Below are 20513 nucleotides of genomic sequence, written 5' to 3'. Positions count from 1 at the left end.
CTGATATCATCTTCATAGGTTTGAAATGCGATCCTGAATTGGTGAATGACGTCAGCTAGGGGGCCTAAATATGAATTAAGTGTTGATTTTTTTTTATTCAAGCCATGGTATTTCTTGAGTTACTAAAGTAAACGCCCCTAGTCCTACATTTTCAATGTATAATTTTGAATGAGTGACTTAATTTGTGCTAGCCGTTACACCGTGTGGAATGAGGCAACTACAGAATGTCAGGGTGAAGAGTGCCATAAGCGGTAGAGGGTTTTAAAAAGACTGCTGCTCGGGTTCCCTTCAAAATATCCCTCTTCACATATGTCGATTAGTATTGATTCTCTGCCTGTAGTTAAGCCTGTTTGCTGGTCATATAGAACCATCTGGTTGGTAGCTGTGCTGTTGCAGGCTGTTGGCTCTGCTGTTGTAGCTGTCTGACCCCTCCCTTTCTATTACCTTTGCCTCTGCTGGATAGTGTGAGCTCGGCCACAGTTGGATAGAGGATTGAGGTCCACCTTTCATTTTTTTAGGAGGCTACCCCTTTTCTTGTCAAAGTTCACATCATGAAGAAAAGACTAGCTAATAAAGTGAGTCATCACAGGTGCAGAATGGTAGCTTGGATCTTTGTGCAATTGACTTGTCAAGGAATGATGAGATCTGGTGATTCTTTGATATTCTTTACCAGTTTGATCCTGGCTTCCACTGATCTTATAAAACGTTGCTGTGGAGGAGAAAGCATGCGTTTCAGCAATACCAACGACATACATTGGGTTGTAACTTTAATTGACACCAATCTCAGGCATGCATACTTTTTTTCCTTTTTTCTCCTGCCTGGAGTCACCCAGAAGAATGGAAGCATATTTTTAATCGTGCAGAATTATAAATGAGGACGAGTGTTTCTCACTGATGGTTTACAGAACACCAACATTTTATTATTTATGCAAATGTAACATCACTCTTTAGTGAAATGTTGATCTTTAACCTGGATACAGCAGCTCATGGGTGGTGTGGGCATGATATTTACTGGACATGTACTGTACATTTTGTTTTGTGCATGAAGTTTTAAAAAGTGCTAGGATAGTATTACAGAGTGACTATTATTTCTCTGATCTGTTGTTTCTTGACCGTTTAATCACTTAAGAGGGATACAATTGCAATCTATTACTGTAATGAAATAAATAGATAGAGAATATATGTTTTGAAAGTCACACTTCTCATCTAGTTCAATATTCCTTTCAAATCTACCATTCCATTGTGTAGTTGTCATTTTATAGCGTACAACAGTAACTTACTTTTTGCAATTGGGGGAGTCTGTTGTTCTATAAATACACTTTGGCTACGAAAAGAATGTCCAAGTTACGGCTAGGGTTAAAAGTATATCACCGTATTTCTGGACTGGAACAGTTTGCCTCTTAGGTCTGGGCGTTTGTGCATATTCTTGCTTTTGACTGATATACATTTTTCATACTTCTTTAAAATGTGTAAGGTATATTTTATCCTCCAACCTCACCTCCCCAAAAAACTATTTTATTGCAAGTGTACCCCATTTTGTATTAAGATTATAATAAAGTTAACACCTTTTTTTATTATATTTAAACGCATTAATTACTCAGTTTACCATTTTCAAAATAAGGATCTAATTATGTTTCCTTCTGTTGTGTTTTATATATCAAGATGGAGTTCTGCTACTGGAAAATCCCAAAGGAGATGGTGTACCTGACTTTTCCAGGTTTAAGGATGCTGTTGCTTCAATATTTGGTGTGAAGGATAGCAATCTTGCCGTTTACAATGGCAACACAGGTGCGTGTTTATGAATTTACATAAGCTTAAACTCTAAATGTGAAAAGATGTATCTAGTGGCAGTCAAATGGCCTAAATCCAGTTTGTGAGAAAACGGCCAATTGATGACCTAGATGTTTCAAAAAGAATTGCAAAATGGACTGTGGACACTTCATCGAATTACTGTAACAAGGAGGCAGCACTGGTAGGTTTTAGGAGCATTTCTTGTCAAGATTTTATCGTCTCGTCTCAAAATCTGGTTCTGAACCCGCTTCATTGAATAGAAGACATGTATTATAGAAACATAAGTGAAGAGGTTTGTACCCAGAGGCCATCTTGCGCTATCATAAAACAATTACCCACATTTTGCTCCAATTTGGACTTGACACCATTCGGGAGTTGCTATGCAGTAATCAGTGACATCTGTCTCTGCTGCAGAATAAACAGACACAATGGTATGGTAATCGGCCCATTCATGTTTTAGATCTCCACCCCTAACTAGAGAGTAGTATCCCATCCCATATAATAATTAGACTGTAAATGCCTCATTAGTTGGCAATAATCCTCACCTTGACCCCCCACTCCCTCCATGATCAGCTGTTTGCCCTGATGAGCCAGTGGCACTCAACCCAACGCAAGTCCTCACCACACCCCCTTTCCTTCAGTAGCCAGTGGTCAGAAATGATATGAAGGTTGTACTCTGTCCACTAGCTAATTGTTCTTTGTCAGTAAAAAGTCTCACCTCTTCCCCTTGACTTACTCCTGAAATTACCTGAGGAATAAGCCCTGCTGAAAGGCTGCTATGTGGACCTATAACCACATTGGGCACTTCGCTGCCTGGCACCAGCTATTGTGTAATGCAGGACCTGGCACCTATGTTTGAGAGAGATAAACCACCAGCAGGCATAATCACCCTAAATGGATTGAAGTGCCGGCAAGGGTGGGCATCAGCAGCAGTCTTCACTTAAAATGTGCAAGGTGTTTTTATCCTCTTCCCCACCCTTCCCACCTCCCAAAATAACTCTTTTATCGCTAGTGTTCAACAGTTTGTATTAAGATTATAATAATGTTTCTAATATTTGTATTATATTTAAACACATTAATTACACAGTTTGCTAGTTTCCAAATAAGGATCTAATTACATTTCCTTCTTTTGTGTGTTATGTATGAAGAACTGTGTGTCATGCATACAATTTGACGGCCAGATGTGGAGCTATTCCCGCGGAGAGTGCAGAGAAGGCACTCGCACAAGTTCTTAGTGGCCAATCTGTGTGGTGTAACCAAGACCAAATTGTTTTTTAGCAGCCAACAAAACGAAAGGAGCACAGTCGAGGAAATAGCCTGTGAACTTACAGTGCTACCAGAGGGTTCCCTCAGTGTCTGGAGGTCTTCATGCAGCCTCTGTGATCTTAGTCTGTGCCCAGTGCAGACTGAGCACTCTGCTCATCATAATATCCCATGCTGACATGCTCTCTCTGGGGTGACCTAGCATGACTCAAAGCTGGTAACTGCTTTGGGGAGTTCCTTCTGTGCTCCCTCAGCATCCTGTAATTTTGATAACTCCTGCTTAACTTCAGATAAGACACCTGAAGCCTTAAAGGTCACGGTTGTTGCACCTTTATTAATTTTTTTATTTGTAATTTCATATCATCTGGGTCATGTTGTTCTCAGTTGGCTTTTGGCAGTGGACAGGGATTTTTCACGTTCACGACCCACTGGTGGGTCGCAAGCCTATTTCTTGGACGGGATGCAAAAGTCAACAAATAAATAAAGATGCCTTTAAATTCGGCATCTGATAGAGGCTTCTAGCCACAGATTCCTTTCCTTTGAATCTGGCCATGCGTCAGCTGACGTCAGTTCTTTTATTTATTTATTTATTTATTTATTTTTGAGATTTATACAGCGTGTACAATTGCCCGTAGGCGTCTCGGCGCTAATTTATTTTCGTGTCAGCCAGTGCTGATCCGAGGGAAGAGCTACCCCCAAGTCCACTTTTGACAGGATTTTTGTGATATTTTGTCGACTTTTTTGGGGGTTTATTCCGCCTGGTTCGTTGAGGATTTTATTGAGGAAGGCTGGTTTTAAACCCTGTGGCACCTTTCACCGAGCAAAGTCGAAGACGGACCCACACCTTGTGTGTTTGTGGTGTCTGGAGCGCGACCGCCAGGCCATGGCGCCGAAGGCTTTGAGAGAGCGGTCCCTGAAGCTGCTAGCAGCCAGCATGCGACTCTGCGGAAGTCACAGTCCTGCTCGAGAGGAAGGTCTCAGGACCATTCCAGGAGTCTGAAGACTTCTTTATCCCACTCAAAATTGTTGGGTCTTTCTGGTAAGAGGCACAAAAAACACAAGAGGTTGAAGTGTTCTTCGATTTCTCCTTTTCCATCTACCGACGCAATGAAGGAACATCGGAATTCAATGCGGGGTTCCACGGAATCTGCGCCTGGGCCGACTTCGCTCCTCCCCAGTTTTCCGGGGGATGGAGTGATCCTTGCTCAAATAAGTTCTATGAGGACACGAGTCTCATTTTTGAGTGGCCTGACCTCTTCGGAACGCCTTCGGGCCTATTGGCATCAAAGGGGGCCCCTTCTGGTTCTGTGCCGGCCACTCTGGCTCTCATGGGCCCCCATAGATGCAGTCATGTATACGGACTGGCACAGCTCGTGCCACTATGACCTTCCCCGGCACCGGTCCCCACACAGATGCTCCCAGCGCCAGCCCCATTGTGATCCCGATGATACGGAGCCCTGTCAACCTATGCGGACAGGAAACCTGTTTCCTAGGTCAGAGCCTATACCCTATTCTGAAGTGCTAGGCCTTGAGGAGGAATGGGAGGGCTCGCTGGACCCTTTAGAATACCAGTATGATCAGGATATGGACTAGTGTGAGGAACTGGATGATGCCAGCAGACTGGATACATCTCCAGATACCGACATGCTTTCTCCCCCTACCGTGGCTATGGAGGAGGGAGCTACATACTCAGTGGTGGTGCGGAGGGCAGCTGAGGTCCCCGACCTTCAGTTGCCCTCAGTGGCAGTCAAGACCAACATCTTAACGGAGGTGCTGCAACTGGGAGTCTCCTCCTCTGGACTCCTACTCCCGTTCAACGAAGCCCTCACCGACGTCCTTCTGGGCACTTGGTCCAAACCGAGCACAGAGGCTCCTATGAATAGGACGATTGCTCGCCCCCTCCGCCCCTCTCCAGGGGTCCCAAATTTCCTCACCCAGCACCCGTCCCTAGAGAGTTTGGTGATGTAGGACTCCACTTCACATGGCACGTTCCAAGAGGCTGGACAGCTTGGGAAAGAAAATGTTTTCTTCCATCAGCCTTGCATTGCCATCAGTAAACACTGCATGCTTATTGGGCTGCTATTCCCACACGCTGTGGGAAATGGTTGCGCAATTGCTTCCACAGGTCCTGGAGGAGGCCAGACCATTCTGTCCAAAAAAGTTAGGCGGGACAGCGAAGTTCACTTTATTCTGTGGCTCGAACATGAACGACTTGCTGGGCAGGCGGTTTCATCGACGGTGGCCCTCAGATACTATGCCTATCTGAGAACATCTGGCTTGCAGGGGATATCCAGGCTTACCTCATGGACATGCCCTTCAATGGCACCCGTCTCTTCGAAGACAAGGCAGACTCGATGCTGGAGCAATTTAAATTTTGATTGGTTCTGATGCTCCGTCCATCACCACCCCCTTTTGTACCGCTTTGTTCGCCATAAGTTGGCAGGGTATGCTCAGACGTGAGTCCCTTGCTCACTTTGCCACTGGATTCAAGCAAGCCTGGCTGAAGATGGCTGAAATGCCAGAAACCGGTCCTAGGAAGCTTGTTTCCGGTCCAGGGAAGGCACGGCTTGGCAGTTCGGGCTGGACTGTTCCCATGAGGCACAGGGTCAGACTGATTCGCATATGGCCATGTCTGAACTGGGGTGGCAGAGTGGGCTAAAGAACGGTGATGGATTAAACCCAGATCAGTTGACTGGGTGTGCGTGTTTGATTGGTTCTGATGCTCCGTCCATCACCACCCCCTTTTGTACCGCTTTGTTCGCCATAAGTTGGCAGGGTATGCTCAGACGTGAGTCCCTTGCTCACTTTGCCACTGGATTCAAGCAAGCCTGGCTGAAGATGGCTGAAATGCCAGAAATCTGTCCTAGGAAGCTTGATTCCGGTCCAGGGAAGGCATGGCTTGGCAGTTTGGGCTGGACTGTTCCCATGAGGCACAGGGTCAGACTGATTTGCATATGGCCATGTCTGAACTGGGGTGGCAGAGTGGGCTAAAGAACGGTGATGGATCAAACCCAGATCTGTTGACTGGGTGTGAGTGTTTGATTGGTTCTGATGCTCCGTTCATCACCACCCCCTTTTGTGGAGCAATTTAAAGACTTGCAGGCTATGGCCAAGTCCTTGGGCCTCTCGGCTGCTCCACATCCCCGGTCTGCCTTTCACTCCTTTCTTGGCCAGGGGAGAGCATTTCAGCCGCGCCAACCCTATGTAAGCCGCTCAGGCTTCCCAGCCTCTGTGTGGACAAGGACGCGGTTCCTACCTGCCTCTGGTGTTGGGTAGCCAGCGGTCTGGTCCAGACACCACACCCTGGCAGCTGCAGCCTCCAAACCCTCCTAATCCTTCCCTTTTAGATAGAGGACGTCCGGTTGGTGGCAGGATCCGCCATCACCGGCAGTCCATAACATTGGACGGGAGGGTTCTGCAGATCGTCCGAAGGGGCTACTTCCCACCCTTCGAGAATACTCTCCATCCGTACTACGACCAGCAGACAGAGGATCATTTGTCCCTGCTGTGCGAGGAAGCCATAGCTCTCTTGGCCGAGGGAGCCATATAGAGGGTTTCTGTGCCAGAGGTAGGCAGTGGCTGCTGTTACTGCTACTTTCTGTTCCCCAAGAAGGACAAGGGTCTTCATCCTATCCTAGATCTCCAAACCCTAAACTACTGCCACAAGGAGAAGTTCAAGTGGAGAGGTGTGGCTCACTGGTTAGAGGCGGCAGATCCGCAAGCAGAGAATCGGCCAGGGACCAGGGTTCAATTCCCGACGCGGCAGGGCCGTGGACCAGGGTCAAAACGGACTCGATAATTCTCGCCTCGGTACCTACTCTAACCAGGAACACACTCGGCAACTCTGGGCATTAGCTTGCCTCATCTCCACAACGGCCCCCCACATTCGCCGGGGATGCCTGGTTTCACCTTGGAGATACCCAGGAGGGACCATCTCACAGGGATAGCCAGGACGGGTTCCCCAGCGGTCTACAGCGCCACGACGCCTCAGGGCAGCAGTGCGCTTTACAAGACACATACATTTACATTTACATTTACATTCAAGATGCTCTCATTGGCTTAGGTCTTATATGCCCTGGACCCAGGAGACAGGATGGTAGCATTGGACTTGCAGGATGCCTATTTTCACATCCCTGTCCAGCCTGCCAATCTGCACTACTTGCTGTTTACGGTAGGCCACAAGCATTTTCAGTTCACTGTGCTCCATTTTTACCAAAGCAGCGCCCCTCGGGTGTTGACCAAGGTGATGTTGGTGGTCGCAGCTCATCTGCGCAGGTTAGGGGTACTAGTCTTCACGATATGTCGATGACTGGCTGCTGAGGGTGGGCTCGCTGGGGTTCACTATCAACATGCTGAAGTCACACCTCACTCCCTCTCAGATGCTCCCTTTCATCGGAGCTCCTCTGGACACAGGGCAGTTTCGGGCTTATCCTCCCAAGCGGCGAGGCCAGGATAATCAGGCTGATACCGATGTTACCAGCATCTATCCTGGGTCTTGGTGAGACTGCTGGGGCTCAAGGCCTCCAGCATCCTGCTGATGACGTATGCCAGATGGCATATGCGGGCTCTGCAGTGAGACCTGAAGTTGCAGTGGATGCAGCATCTAGGGCATCTCTCTGACATGGTCCAGATCTCGGAGAGAACTGCATAGGACCTGCAGTGGTGGCTAATGAACCGTGATTGGGTCAGAGGCCGACCCCTCTCCCTTCTTCAACCAGATCTTACAGTAGTGACAGATGCGTCTCTCCTGGATGGGGCAGCCACCTGGGAGAGGTGGAGATCAGAGGACTCTGGTCTCCAGCGGAATCTTGACTCCACATCAACATGCTAGAGCTCTGTGTGGTTTCGGCTGGCATTGAAAGCCTTTCTACCGTCATCAAGGGAAGGCTAGTGCAGGTGTTCACGGGCAACACCACTGCCATGTGGTACTGCAACAAACAGGGTGGGGTGGGGTTGTTGACCCTCTGTCAAGAGGCTCTGCGTCTCTGGACATGGCTGGAACAGCAGGGCATATCCCTGGTGGTTCAACACCTGGCAAGTTCTCTAAATGCAAGAGTGGACAAACTCAGCTGTTGATACATAGCAGGTCACGAATGGCATCTCCACCCGGAGGTGGCACAGAATCTCCTTTGTGCCTCCACCGAGCACGCTCAATGTCAGCAGTTTTGTGTGCTGGAGTTTCCATGGTTGGCTCCTCCTCAGAGACACTTTTCGTCTCGGGTAGATCTCAGGCCTCCTGTGCACCTTTCTGCCTATACCACTCCTTCCCAGAGTTCTCAAGAAGATCAGGAACGACCGGGCCCAAATCATCCTTGTGGCTCTGGACTGGGCGCAGAGTGTGGTATCCCGAGCTTCTAAATATAAGTGTTGATTCTCCTGTCAGGCAGCCTCTTTGGGCAGTTCTTCCATCACAGCAGCAGGGGACTGTCCTCCACCTGAACCTGTGAACTCTCCACCTTTTTGCGTGGAGATTGATTGGCGGCAGTTAATAGCTTTCGACCTTCCTCCTGAAGTCTGCAATGTTATTCTGGCAGCCAGGCGTCCCTCTACCAAGGCGGGTAATATGCCTGCCATTGGAAGCGATTTGTATCATATTGTACATAAAAGTCCATTGAACCACTTTCTTCCTCCATTTCTGATATTTTGCTTTTTATTCTTACCCTTGCCCAGTAGGGCTCTGCTTTTGACGCTTTGAAGGGTTATCTTTCTGCTCTGTCTGCCTTCTTGCGGCTGCCTCACCAACCCTCTTTATTTAAGTCCCCTATTGTAAATAGATTATCTGAAAGAAACACGTTAGTTAGATTCCTCACCTTAGAATATCCCCAGGCGTCAGACTGGATCTGGAAGATTTTTCGTCAGCAATACCCCTTGCGCGTCGCTAGGCGTCGTCTGCGGCTCCGCGTCCGTCGTCGGCGTCGTGCGCCGGAATGACGTCGTCGGAGTACTTAGACGCCGCCCTCGCGCGCTGACGTCAGTTCTTCTTTTTTCCGCGCCAGTAAGCGCAGATCCAGGAGAGCTACCCCTTTTAGTCTTTTTTGACTACGTTTTTTGATCCTTTTTTATCTTGTCTCGACTCCGGTGCCGGTAGGATGCCTGGTTTTAAAGCCTGTGCTGACTGCAACCGCTTGATGTCGGTTACGGACCATCACCGCCGGTGCCTTTACTGCTTGGGCCTCGACCACGACGCGGCGTCGTGTTCGGACTGCAAGGCCCTGACCTCGAAGGCTAGACGGGAGCGGTTCCGTAAGCTTCTCGAGCTTCGCCACTCGGCTCCGCGCCCCTCTCGATCCCGGTCCAGGAGGAGGTCCAAGGATCGGTCGCGGAGCCGCAGCCGACGTCATCATCGATCGTCGGGATCCAAGTCTTCGGGTAAGTCGAAGCACTCCAAGAAGTCCAAGAGGCGACACCGCTCTTCGGACTCCCCTCGCCGGTCGCGCGACTCGGCCGAGGGTCAGGGTGGTTCCACCACCGCGGATCCAGCGGCCCCGCGGTCGCAAACTTCCACTTTTCGCCCCTTTCGTGGCCAAGGAAGGGGTGCCTCCTCACGTACGCCTAGCCACCAGCCGCAGAGCCAACCTGCGCGCGGACGTGGTCTCCGCCGAGGCGGTTCTGGAGGACGACGAGGTCAGCCCACATCCACCCCGGCAGCATCCGCCTCAAAGCCTTCCTAGTCCGAGCTTTCAGGCCCATTCCACGCCAGTGGGCGGCAGAGTTCGCCATCACCTGCTCCACTGGCGGTCCATCACATCGGACAGGTGGGTGATGCAAATCGTCCGAAGGGGCTACTCCCTCCCCTTCGAGACGACCCCTCCAGCCATGCCACCGCAGCACCACCGTATCTCGGGGGATCATTTGAATCTTCTCCACGAGGAAGTTTCGGCCCTCTTGGCCAAGGGGGCCGTCGAGCGCGTTCCGAGCCCAGAAGTAGGTCGTGGTTGTTATTCCCACTACTTTCTGGTTCCCAAGAAGGGCAAAGGGGGCCTACGCCCTATCTTGGACCTCCGGAACGTCAATGCCTTCCTCCGGAAGGAAAGGTTCAAGATGTTAACTTTGGCTCAGGTTCTAGCTGCCCTAGACCCTGGAGACTGGATGGTAGCGTTGGACTTGCAGGACGCATATTTCCACATCCCCGTCCTGCCGGCCCACCGGCGTTACCTGCGGTTCACGGTGGGCCAAGAGCACTTTCAGTTTACCGTGCTCCCCTTCGGCCTCACCAGTGCCCCTCGGGTGTTCACGAAAGTGATGGCGGTGGTCGCAGCTCATCTGCGCAGATCAGGGGTTCCAGTCTTCCCCTATCTCGACGACTGGTTGTTGAAGGCGGGCACGCCCCAGACAGTCGTCTCCCACCTCCAGACTACGGCGGATCTCCTGCATTTGCTGGGATTTTCCATCAACGTGCCGAAGTCACACCTGAGCCCCTCTCAGAAGCTCCTCTTCATCGGAGCGGTTCTCGATTCGGCGCAGTTCCGGGTCTATCCGCCGGAACAGCGGGTCCGGGATATTCAGGCCCTGATTCCCATCTTTCGGCCTCTATCCTGGGTTTCGGTCAGGCTAGTGTTGCGGCTTCTGGGGCTGATGGCTTCCTGCATCCTACTAGTGCATCACGCCAGGCGGCGCATGCGGGCTCTGCAGTGGGACCTGAAGTTTCAGTGGGCCCAGCATCACGGCAACCTGTCCGACCATGTCTTGATCTCGGAGGGCACTGCATAGCAGTTGCAGTGGTGGATCACGGACCGCGATTGGGTCAAGGGCAAGAGCCTCTCCCTTCCCCGACCGGAGCATGTCGTAGTGACGGATGCGTCCCTCCTGGGATGGGGTGGCCATATGGGAGAGGCGGAGATCAGAGGCCTCTGGTCTCCGGCGGAGTCTCGTCTCCACATCAACCTGTTGGAGTTGAGAGCAATCCGACTTGCACTGAAAGCCTTCCTTCCCTCTGTCAGGGGAAGTGTCGTGCAGGTGTTCACGGACAACACCACCGCCATGTGGTATTGCAACAAACAGGGCGGGGTGGGGTCGTGGACCCTTTGTCAGGAGGCTCTGCGCCTCTGGACGTGGCTGGAACACCAGTGCGTCACCCTAGTGGTTCAACATCTGGCGGGCTCTCTGAACGCCAGAGCAGACGAACTCAGCCGCCGGTGCATGATGGATCACGAATGGCGTCTGAACTCCGAAGTGGCGCAAGGTCTCTTTCAGCAGTGGGGAGAGCCTTGGTTAGATCTATTCGCCACCGAAGAGAACGCGCAATGTCAGCAGTTCTGCGCGTTGGAATTTCCAAGGCGGCACTCGCTCGGCGACGCTTTTCGTCACGAGTGGAGTTGCGGTCTGTTGTACGCCTTTCCGCCTATACCACTTCTGCCCAGAGTGCTGAAGAAGATCAGGCACGACCGGGCCCAAGTCATCTTGGGGGCTCCGGATTGGGCACGAAGGTACTGGTATCCCGAGCTACTCAGTATGTTGACCGATCCTCCGATACGTCTGCCCCTTCGGGAGGATCTTCTGTCGCAGCAGCAGGGGACGGTCCTCCACCCGAACCTGTCCAGCCTCCACCTCCATGCGTGGAGATTGAGCGGCGGCAGTTGATGCCGTTTGACTTGCCTCCTGAAGTCTGTGATATCATTCTGGCAGCCAGGCGTCCCTCCACAAAGACGGTATACGCCTGCCGGTGGAACAAATTTGTGGCATGGTGCACAGCAAAGGCTGTGGATCCCCTTTCCGCCCCCCTTTCTGAGGTTCTCCTCTTTCTTCTTTCTTTGGCCCGGCAGGGCTCTGCCCTGGGCACCTTGAAAGGTTATCTTGCTGCCATCTCTGCCTTCTTGCGGCTTCCTGATCAGCCTTCTCTTTTCAAGTCCCCTGTTGTTACACGCTTTCTAAAAGGCATTACTCACACGTTCCCTCCTGTCCCTTTTGTAATGCCTCAGTGGGACTTGAATCTTGTTCTCACATTTCTAATGTGCGCTCCCTTTGAGCCTCTTCATAATTGTCCTCGTCGTCTGCTGACGCTTAAGACTGCTTTTCTGGTAGCCATCACCTCGGCTAGACGGGTGAGTGAGCTCCAGGCTTTATCTTCAAAGCCTCCTTTTCTCTCTGTTCATCCAGACAAGGTTGTCCTTTGGCCTCGTCCCTCCTTTCTTCCGAAAGTGGTGACTCCATTTCATCTTGGGCAGTCTGTCACCTTGCCCACCTTCTTTCCGCCTCCGCATCCTTCCAAAGAGGAAGAGAGGCTCCACCGTCTGGACCCAAAACGTGCGCTCTCCTTCTATCTGGACCGCACAAAGCCGTTCCGGGTGGACGACCAACTTTTCATTGGATACGTGGGTGCTAAGAAGGGGAAAGCTGTGCACAAACGGACCATCTCGGTGGGTCGTTTTGTGCATCAAAATGTGTTACTCCTTGGCAAAAAAGGACCCTCCTGTTGGGCTGCGCGCCCATTCTACTCGGGCCACGGCGGCTACCACTGCTTTGGGACGGGTTGTCCCTTTGCAGGGCATCTGTCAGGCGGCAACGTGGGCTTCGCTACACACGTTTGCCAGGCATTATTGCCTTGACAGCCAAGTCCGGAGGGATGGCTTCTTTGGCCGTTCTGTCCTCCAGGACTTTCTGGTGTGATCTTGGTTCGCAGACCCACCACCGGGGATGGTATTGCTTGGGTATCTATTCTAAGGTGAGGAATCTAACTAACGTGTTTCTTTCAGATGAACAAGTTACTTACCTTCGGTAACGATGTATCTGTAAGAAACATTAGTTAGTTAGATTCCTCACCGACCCACCCATCCTCCCCGTTCTGCGAACTGACATCTAGGGTTAAGGTTATCCTTTTCAGGCCCCTAGATTTTATTTTTGGCACCAGTGTCGGTCTTTGCATGGCTCTGCGTTCCTGGCGCGGAAAGCTATGTACAAGAACTGACGTCAGCGCGCGAGGGCGGCGTCTAAGTACTTCGACGACGTCATTCCGGCGCACGACGCCGACGACGGACGCGGAGCCGCAGACGACGCCTAGCGACGCGCAAGGGGTATTGCTGACGAAAAATCTTCCGGATCCAGTCTGACGCCTGGGGATATTCTAAGGTGAGGAATCTAACTAACTAATGTTTCTTACAGATACATCGTTACCGAAGGTAAGTAACTTGTTCTTTAAAGTGCCTTGTACATATGTTCCCCCTTCTCCTTTTATTATGCCTCAGTGAGATCTTAATTTGGTTCTCACTTTCTAGATGGAGCTTTTTTCCAGCCTCTTCACAATTTTCTCCTTAGGCTGCTCACCATCACAACAGCTTATCTAGTGGCAATTACATCGGCTTAGAGGGAGAGTGAGCTGCAGGCGTTATCTTCCAAACCTCCATTCTTCTAGTTTTTTCCTGTGGGTCAGTATGTTACCATGCCTACCTTCTACGCTCCTCCACATCCCTCAAAGGAAGAGAGGCGACTCCCACATCTTGGCCCAAAAAGAAAATTGTCCTTCTACCTTGACCGCACAGGAGAGTTCTGGGTGGACGACCAACTGCATGGGTTATGTTTGTGCGACGAAAGGTTGGGCGGTGCAGAAGCAGACCATCTCTCAATGGGTCGTTCTTTGCATCAAGATCTGCTATGCACTTGCAAAGAAGCAGCCTCCTGAAGGGTAAAGGGCTCCTACCACCAGAGTTAAAGCTGCAACCACTGTGTTAGGACGTGCAGTCCCAGTGCTGAATATCTGCAATGCAGCAACGTGGTCTTCCCTGCACATGTTTACCAAGCATTACTGACTGGACAGTCATGTCCTCAGGGACGGGCATTTTGCTTGTTTGATCCTACAGGACCTTCCTAGTTTAAATTTGTCCGCAGACCCACCAATGGGGATGGTATTGCTTGGGTATCTATTCAAAGGTAAGGAATCTGCGGCTAGAAGTTTCTATCAGATAAACAAGTTACTTACCTTTGGTAATGCCTTATCTGGTAGAGACAATATCTAGCCGCAGATTCCTTACCGACCCACCCATCCTCCCTGTTCTGCGAACAGATTTCTAGGGTCAGGGATGATCCCTTTCAGGGTCCTAGTTTGGACACACTAGTGTCTGTGTGTGAGAAGTTGGCCTGATGTATGATGTCACTAGTTTTAGTGTACACCTTATATCAGTCCAAACAACCCTTATGGTGATTGGTTGTAAAGTCAACCTTATAGACCAGCTATCCTAGTGGTAGCATGGACAAGAGCAGTCTTAGGCTAAACTCTGAATGGCATGTGAAGCCAGCTGTGATACCATATATAATCCCTTGAATACCAAATGAAAGGACACCACAACAGATATATATATAAAATAAAGTGTATTTATTCTAGTCAAACCCTCAGCACTCTTTATGAGATTAGAGGTAAGTACAACACAGTCTTATTTAAGCATACATTAAGTCACACAGGTAAGTAATACAGTTAGGCCCTAGGGGCCACGCAACCCATATACTAAGTAAGTGGTATAAGGACCACTGTCACGGAAATAGGATAGGCCTAGGCCTAGGGAATCGCTGGGGCTACACTACACTAGCAACAGTTAGGAAGTGGGAGGCCCACGGGATTCAGGTGCAGAGTGGAAACACTCACGCGTAATGCATATAGTCGATAGAAATAGTACAGTTTAGAAATAAACAGTTTAAGGACACTTCTGAAGCAGCTAGAGAGTCGAGACTCGGAAACTAGACCCTAGGATAGTCACTACCCTTGTGAGCACCGAAGTACCCAAGTTACCTAGACCACGGGCTGCGGGTGCATAGGTGTGAACTTGCGTCGGGTTTCGTCGTGGACTTCTATGGATTCCTGAAGGAAAGTTGCTGACAGGCGGTCAGTGAAGAGTGTCCGGTGGATCCCAAGGCTGGGATCAAGAAGAGAGGAGACCTGCAAGCAGAAGGGACAGAGTCAAGGTCACTTGCCAGTGACCACGTGGAACCAGGAAGGAACCAGGCCATGTCGTGAAGATTGCAGGTGAAGGTGAAGCTTGTCGCTGCAGCCACGAGGACCAGGGAACGTCGAGGACGACCAGGACCAGGAGGCGAGCTGTCCCACGAAGGCTCTTGCTGTCGGCGGCGTCGAAGTTGGACTAGGACTCACCAAGCCTTGGCAAGCGGAACCCACGAAGAACGGAGGACTTGCTTCTGGTGCAGACCCGGAAGGTCTGAGGTGCTTCTCTTTTGCAAAGAAGCAGGAGCCAGTCTGGAGGAGCCAAACCAGCGGTGAAGATTTCAGGGTGCGTCGTCACAAAGGCCACTAGCCAGCGGGCAAGCAACCGGACAGACGCGGCAAGCAGGAAAATGCAGAAGGGCCCCACGCAGGACTCGTGGAGTGTGGGGGCTGGTCTTCGGTGCAGATGGTGCTTGGAGGTGGGGCTTCTCAATCCCCGGTGCACAACTTCGAGGGTGCCTCAGAAGCTGCGCTTGAAGATACTAGCCACTTTTCCCAGGTAGCCAGTCCCACGTCTCTCGTCGCCTCCACGGATCTCAGCTCGGCTGTGGATGTGGAGCAGGGTCGGAGAAGTCTAGAAGTCAAGGCTCTGGTCGGGCTCTGCAGTCGGTTCCTCGTAGAACTTTAGCAAAGCAAAGGGTAGTCTCTTGATGGTGCCTGTTTGCACAGGGTAGCCACTCCTTGGCCACAAGGGAGATTCTTCAGTCTTCTTCTTTCGTCGAATGTCGAAGGTCCAGAGTTTCTGTTCAAGTTGCAGGTTCAGGGTAATCGAATCTCCTGGGGCCCAGCTACCACTCTTATCCAAATCTGGGGGGCTGGGTTACCTGCTAGGTCACGCCTTATGGGTGGGACTTGGGAGGGGGGTGGTTACACCCCCTTCCCTTTGTCCAGTTTCGCGCCAGGACTGGGGCTGGAGTGCCCCAGCACCGGTTTGAACTGGATTATGCACGGGACACCTTGTGTGCCCCAGGCATGTCTCATTCTATTCATCCCTCCCTGCCCCAATACACTAAGGCCTGTCTGGGGTGGTGCTCGCACCTCCCAAGGCAGGAAACCTATTGTCCAAGCCTCCCTTGCCGGGATCACTCCCAGCAGCAGGAGGTCAGACTCGTGTCTGTGGCAGCAGCATCAATTTTGTGATGCTGGGGCTCTGGTTAACTTTAACCGGGTAAGTAGGTTACAACATGTCTTCTCCCTCTAGAAGGGAGGGATAATATCCTCATCCCCAGAAATGGGATGGGGGTATTATTCCAAAGTGTTAGACACCTTACACGACATGTTTTGATAAAGCCAAACCATAGTTACCATAACCGTTTAAGATTATAAGGCACTTTAAGAGTATATGGTAGGCTATATCATAGAACAGCTATAAGGACATGGTTCCGAAAGCTGCAGACAGTCTCAGCTCATGCTAGAGCACCATCTAACATGTTACCAAGCACTCTGCCTCCAGGATTGTTAAGGCCTGCCATAGGAGTGGCTGATAGGTACACATGTGTCTATATGTAAGTTAGGTATAGGAATACTACACCTAAGCAAGGGGTGATTACACGACCTTGCCCCAGCTGAGTGATCAGCCAGTTGTGTCATAATGGAAGGCCAAGCCAGGGGTGGCATAATACATGCTGCAGCCCCTGGTAGGCCTAGGGTACACCTATGCCCTGGGTACCTAGGGTACACTGTACAGGGGCCAATAAGGTGATCCTATCCAACTGGGTTATGCACCTAGAGTACATAGTATCAATTTAGAGAGAGAACAGCAGGGCTGTGGGTCTGATTAGCAGGCCCACAGCCACATCTAAGTCGAAAACCAGTAAAGCAAATGCAAAAAGTGGGGGTGAACATAGAAAGCAGACCCTACTCTCCTACACTGTGCACTTCACGGCTCTGTACTTCTGGCGTGGAAAGTTATGAAAAGTAACTGATGTCAGCGCGCTGAGGTAGAGACAATATAGGTGACGCGGACATCACTTCCGGCAAAGATTATACAGACGACACCATGTGGAGCCACCGAAGCCAGCTACCGGCGCAAAGGGGTACTCCTCATGAAAAACCTCTGTATCTAGTCTGATGCCTGGGGAAATTCAAAGGTAAGGAATCTTCGGCTAGATATTGTCTCTACAAGCTAAGGCGTTACCAAAGGTAAATAACTTGTTCATACATCTTGTCACATTTGCTGCACTTCAAAGATAGAGATCAAATGTCAGGCTATGAATTCTGCTGCTTATATTTGTTTAACCCGTTTACCGCGGCGGATTGCGCGGGCGGGGCCGCGTCGGCCAACGGACGTGCGCAGCACTACGGAGGTAGTGCTCGCGACGGCCGTTAGCCGACGCACACATCGAAGGGATTAACATGGGTGCTGGTATTTACAAACTAATCTCACTTTACAGCCAGAGAAAGAAAAGTAAAGCAAATTATTTGACCATCTTGCTGGGTTACATGAAGTGTAATTTGGCAGGCTGTAGGATGCCATTTTTTTCGTAACACACAATAAAAATGTAAATAAATGTAAGTGAACAGTTCACATCCACCAAATAGGAAAGCAAAAATTAAGCACATTGTAATTCTGAAGTGTGATGGATACCAAGATTTGAATAGGATCAGAACAAATCAAGATACTTTACTCGGTGATACACACATAATAGATATTCACTGAAACCCGATTTCTACACATATGTGTGTTATGTAGTTTTATCAGTAAACCTGTATATCTGTGCAAATTTAGTGACCATTTCAATGGAAAATGTCCTGTCTGTAAACGGCAATGCACTACCTCACAATGCTTTAGTTACATAAAAAAATGGCCTTCCTCGTGTCCATTAAAGCCATGTGGGTCAAAAACGTTTGTCGTACTAACAAGCATTTGCAATGCAATAGGTCTCGCATTTGTGAGAGAGCTATTGGTGTTGTAAATGACAATGTTTTTTACCCAAGTGGAGTTGAGTGGATGTATGTGATGTGGAGTGGAATTATGTGGGTTGAATTGGTATTGTTAGTTGTGGAATTGTGTGGAGTGGATTTTTGTAGTGGAATTATGTGGCATGGTGTGCAGTGGAATTATGTGGTATTGAGTGTAACAAAATTATGTGGAGTAGGACTGTGCGCCATGGAGTGGAATTATGTGGAATTATGTGGAATTCTCTGGTATGGATTGGATGTATGTGGTGTGTTGTGTAATTGTGCTTTTGAGTTGAATGGTGTGGTTTGATGTTAAATTATGTAGTGTGGAATGGAAATGTGTGGAGTTGAATTGTGTGGTGTGAAACTGTGGCGGGTGGAATTATGCTGATTGGAATTATGTGGCATAGTTTGGAGTGTGGATCGTTGCTATGTGACTGGTTGTATGTGTAGTGTATTTATGTGGTATTGAGTAGTGAATAATTATGCAAAATGCTTAAATGTGGCTTTTGAAGGTTGAGAACATGTGTGTGCCTAGGACACCCTGCGTTACTCATGACATTTCTCCCGCCTCAGTGCTTACCACAAGAACTGCTTTCCTCGTGCCCTCATTTAGAGAGCTCAGTAAATCAGGCAAAAGGTGTATTTCACTATGTTTTATAAAACCCTAAAGCATCAGACATACAGTCAATAATCAGTGGTGCTATTCTTAGACTATGTGCGTGTCAAAATGGGAAAATGGTGCATTATTTACAAGGATTGGTGTTTTGCAAAAATAATGGTGTATCATACGTAACATTAGTTCAGAAAAAAATGCTCTTAGTTCTATTGGTGATACTTATAATAAGCGCTCTGAAGTAATCGGGAGAACACCTAGCGCTTTACAAAACTTCTAAATAAATAAAGTAGTAATAAATAAATATACATGGTTAAAGTAGCGTGTCTCACACGCGACTACACCAAGGGTATCATCCAGACGCGGGAGCTGTCCACACGGGGTGAACGTAATCTGCCCTCTGATTTGGTGCGCACAAGTGCACAATGCGGTACCTGCAAGTATGAAATGGCACTAAAAGCACACACGTTTCCTGTGCGTGAGTCAATGCGTGCGTCCGAGGTGAGGAACCCTCGGTTGGTGGGGCCGAGTGAAGGCTCTGGGGGCGCCTTGGTACCCCGGTAGAGAGGGGCCATCTTCTGGGGGTTCCCATCAAGTACCTGCCCGGCCCGCACGGCACACGCCGGGCTTCAATAGATGTTTAACAAGCTCTGAAAACAAACCGCCGCTCATTGTGCGGCCCTGCTCGCCACAAAGCCGCGGAGAGAGTTAAAGAGCTTTGAAGTGCATTAAGCTTGAAAGTTGAGGAGGCGAGGAAACTTAAAGCACCCCTTTTCTCCCAACAAGTAGATACTGAACGCGTTAACGAAGTCCGTGTGAGCCAAGATTCAATAATACAAAAGATACAGCACATATGCCAGTGTCACTTACTTTAGGAAGAATTCCGTGCTTTCGTGAGTCGGCATGCAACGGCTAACGCTGTGTTAGCGTGAAAGTGAACGCCGAACCTGGTTGCGGTTATATTCATTAGGGCAATGTTGTGAGGACGGACTGGTGTTACCTCACGTACGCTAATCCATAAAGTAAACAAGCTCACGAGTGGTGCGCGCGCCACAGCGAGCCATCTGGTTTCCATTATCGCGCCTGTGTCTGGGCACGATAATTGAAAACACGTCATCAGTGCGCGTAACAAACACCAATAGGCCATGGGCGGAGCAATGTGTCCGCCTTTGGCCTATTGCGTGCACTGTTTGTAAAAAACACGCAGTCAAAGCCCAATAGCGGAAGCAAAAATGAAAAGCACACGCACGACCGTGTGCGATTCCTGGCTCCGTTTTCAAACCCCCTACAAGAGGTCTCTCGCTGCGCACTGCAACGCTAGGTGCGAGACCTAAAAAGTGGATTGGAGTTCTAAAAGGTTTGTGAAGCACTGCCTATTGTCTTCGTTTGGAAATCAAAGAGATGGCTAGTTCTCAGACTGCGTCACAAATGTCCGAAAGCGTGTAGGCTTAAAAAGATTACATGCGCTTCTCTTTTATTGCTACACCCGGAAGTGGCTCGTGTTTTTGATATCTTCTCTTGTCTTTGTGTGCCCAAACAGTAACGTGTCCTGCTGAACCTTAGAAAAAGTACCAGTCTCCCTGTTACAACTATACTTTTTTCTTAACTATCAAAGCACACACATAGTTTAAATAACACACTGGCTAAAAATTCTAATTCAACATCAACATTGTGTGTGATATTTCTGAGCCCTCCAGAAAAAATCGGACATAATTAGGTTGCTCACTTTGCATTGTGATTAGAGAGCGTCAATGCCTGAGTTGTTTTGTTGTTGTAATTTCTCAACTCATTTCTTTCCTTGTCTTATCGTTAAGTACTTGCCTTTAATTGGCTTGAAATCCAGAGGCCTTTTGGGTTGAATTTGAATCACACTGCAGAACAAGTAATAAGCAGACATTTTGAAAAACATTAATACAAGAGGTAGAAAAACAAAATACTCCATGTTGTTGAACAGTTGTGGCAGTATTTGAATTCGATATTCTTGGGCACAGCAATATTGCGAATCCATGTACGGTT

General features: G+C 49.4%; 1 protein-coding gene across 1 annotated transcript in view; it reads left to right on the top strand.

Moving 5' to 3' along the window:
- The window catches only part of IARS1 (isoleucyl-tRNA synthetase 1), a 645156-nt gene that overhangs the window by 522550 nt on the left and 102093 nt on the right, over nt 1–20513 (top strand). Inside the window, exon 31 of the mRNA XM_085624880.1 lies at nt 1663–1788. Within this exon, the coding sequence (XP_085481006.1) occupies nt 1663–1788 (126 nt within the window). The remainder of the gene's footprint in view (nt 1–1662; nt 1789–20513) is intronic.

Source organism: Triturus cristatus, chromosome 9, assembly GCF_964204655.1.
Source record: "Triturus cristatus chromosome 9, aTriCri1.1, whole genome shotgun sequence".
NCBI classification, from domain to species: Eukaryota; Metazoa; Chordata; class Amphibia; order Caudata; family Salamandridae; genus Triturus; species Triturus cristatus.
The sequence above is the reverse complement of the archived record's forward strand: the minus strand, read 5'-3'. Positions and strand labels throughout refer to the sequence as shown.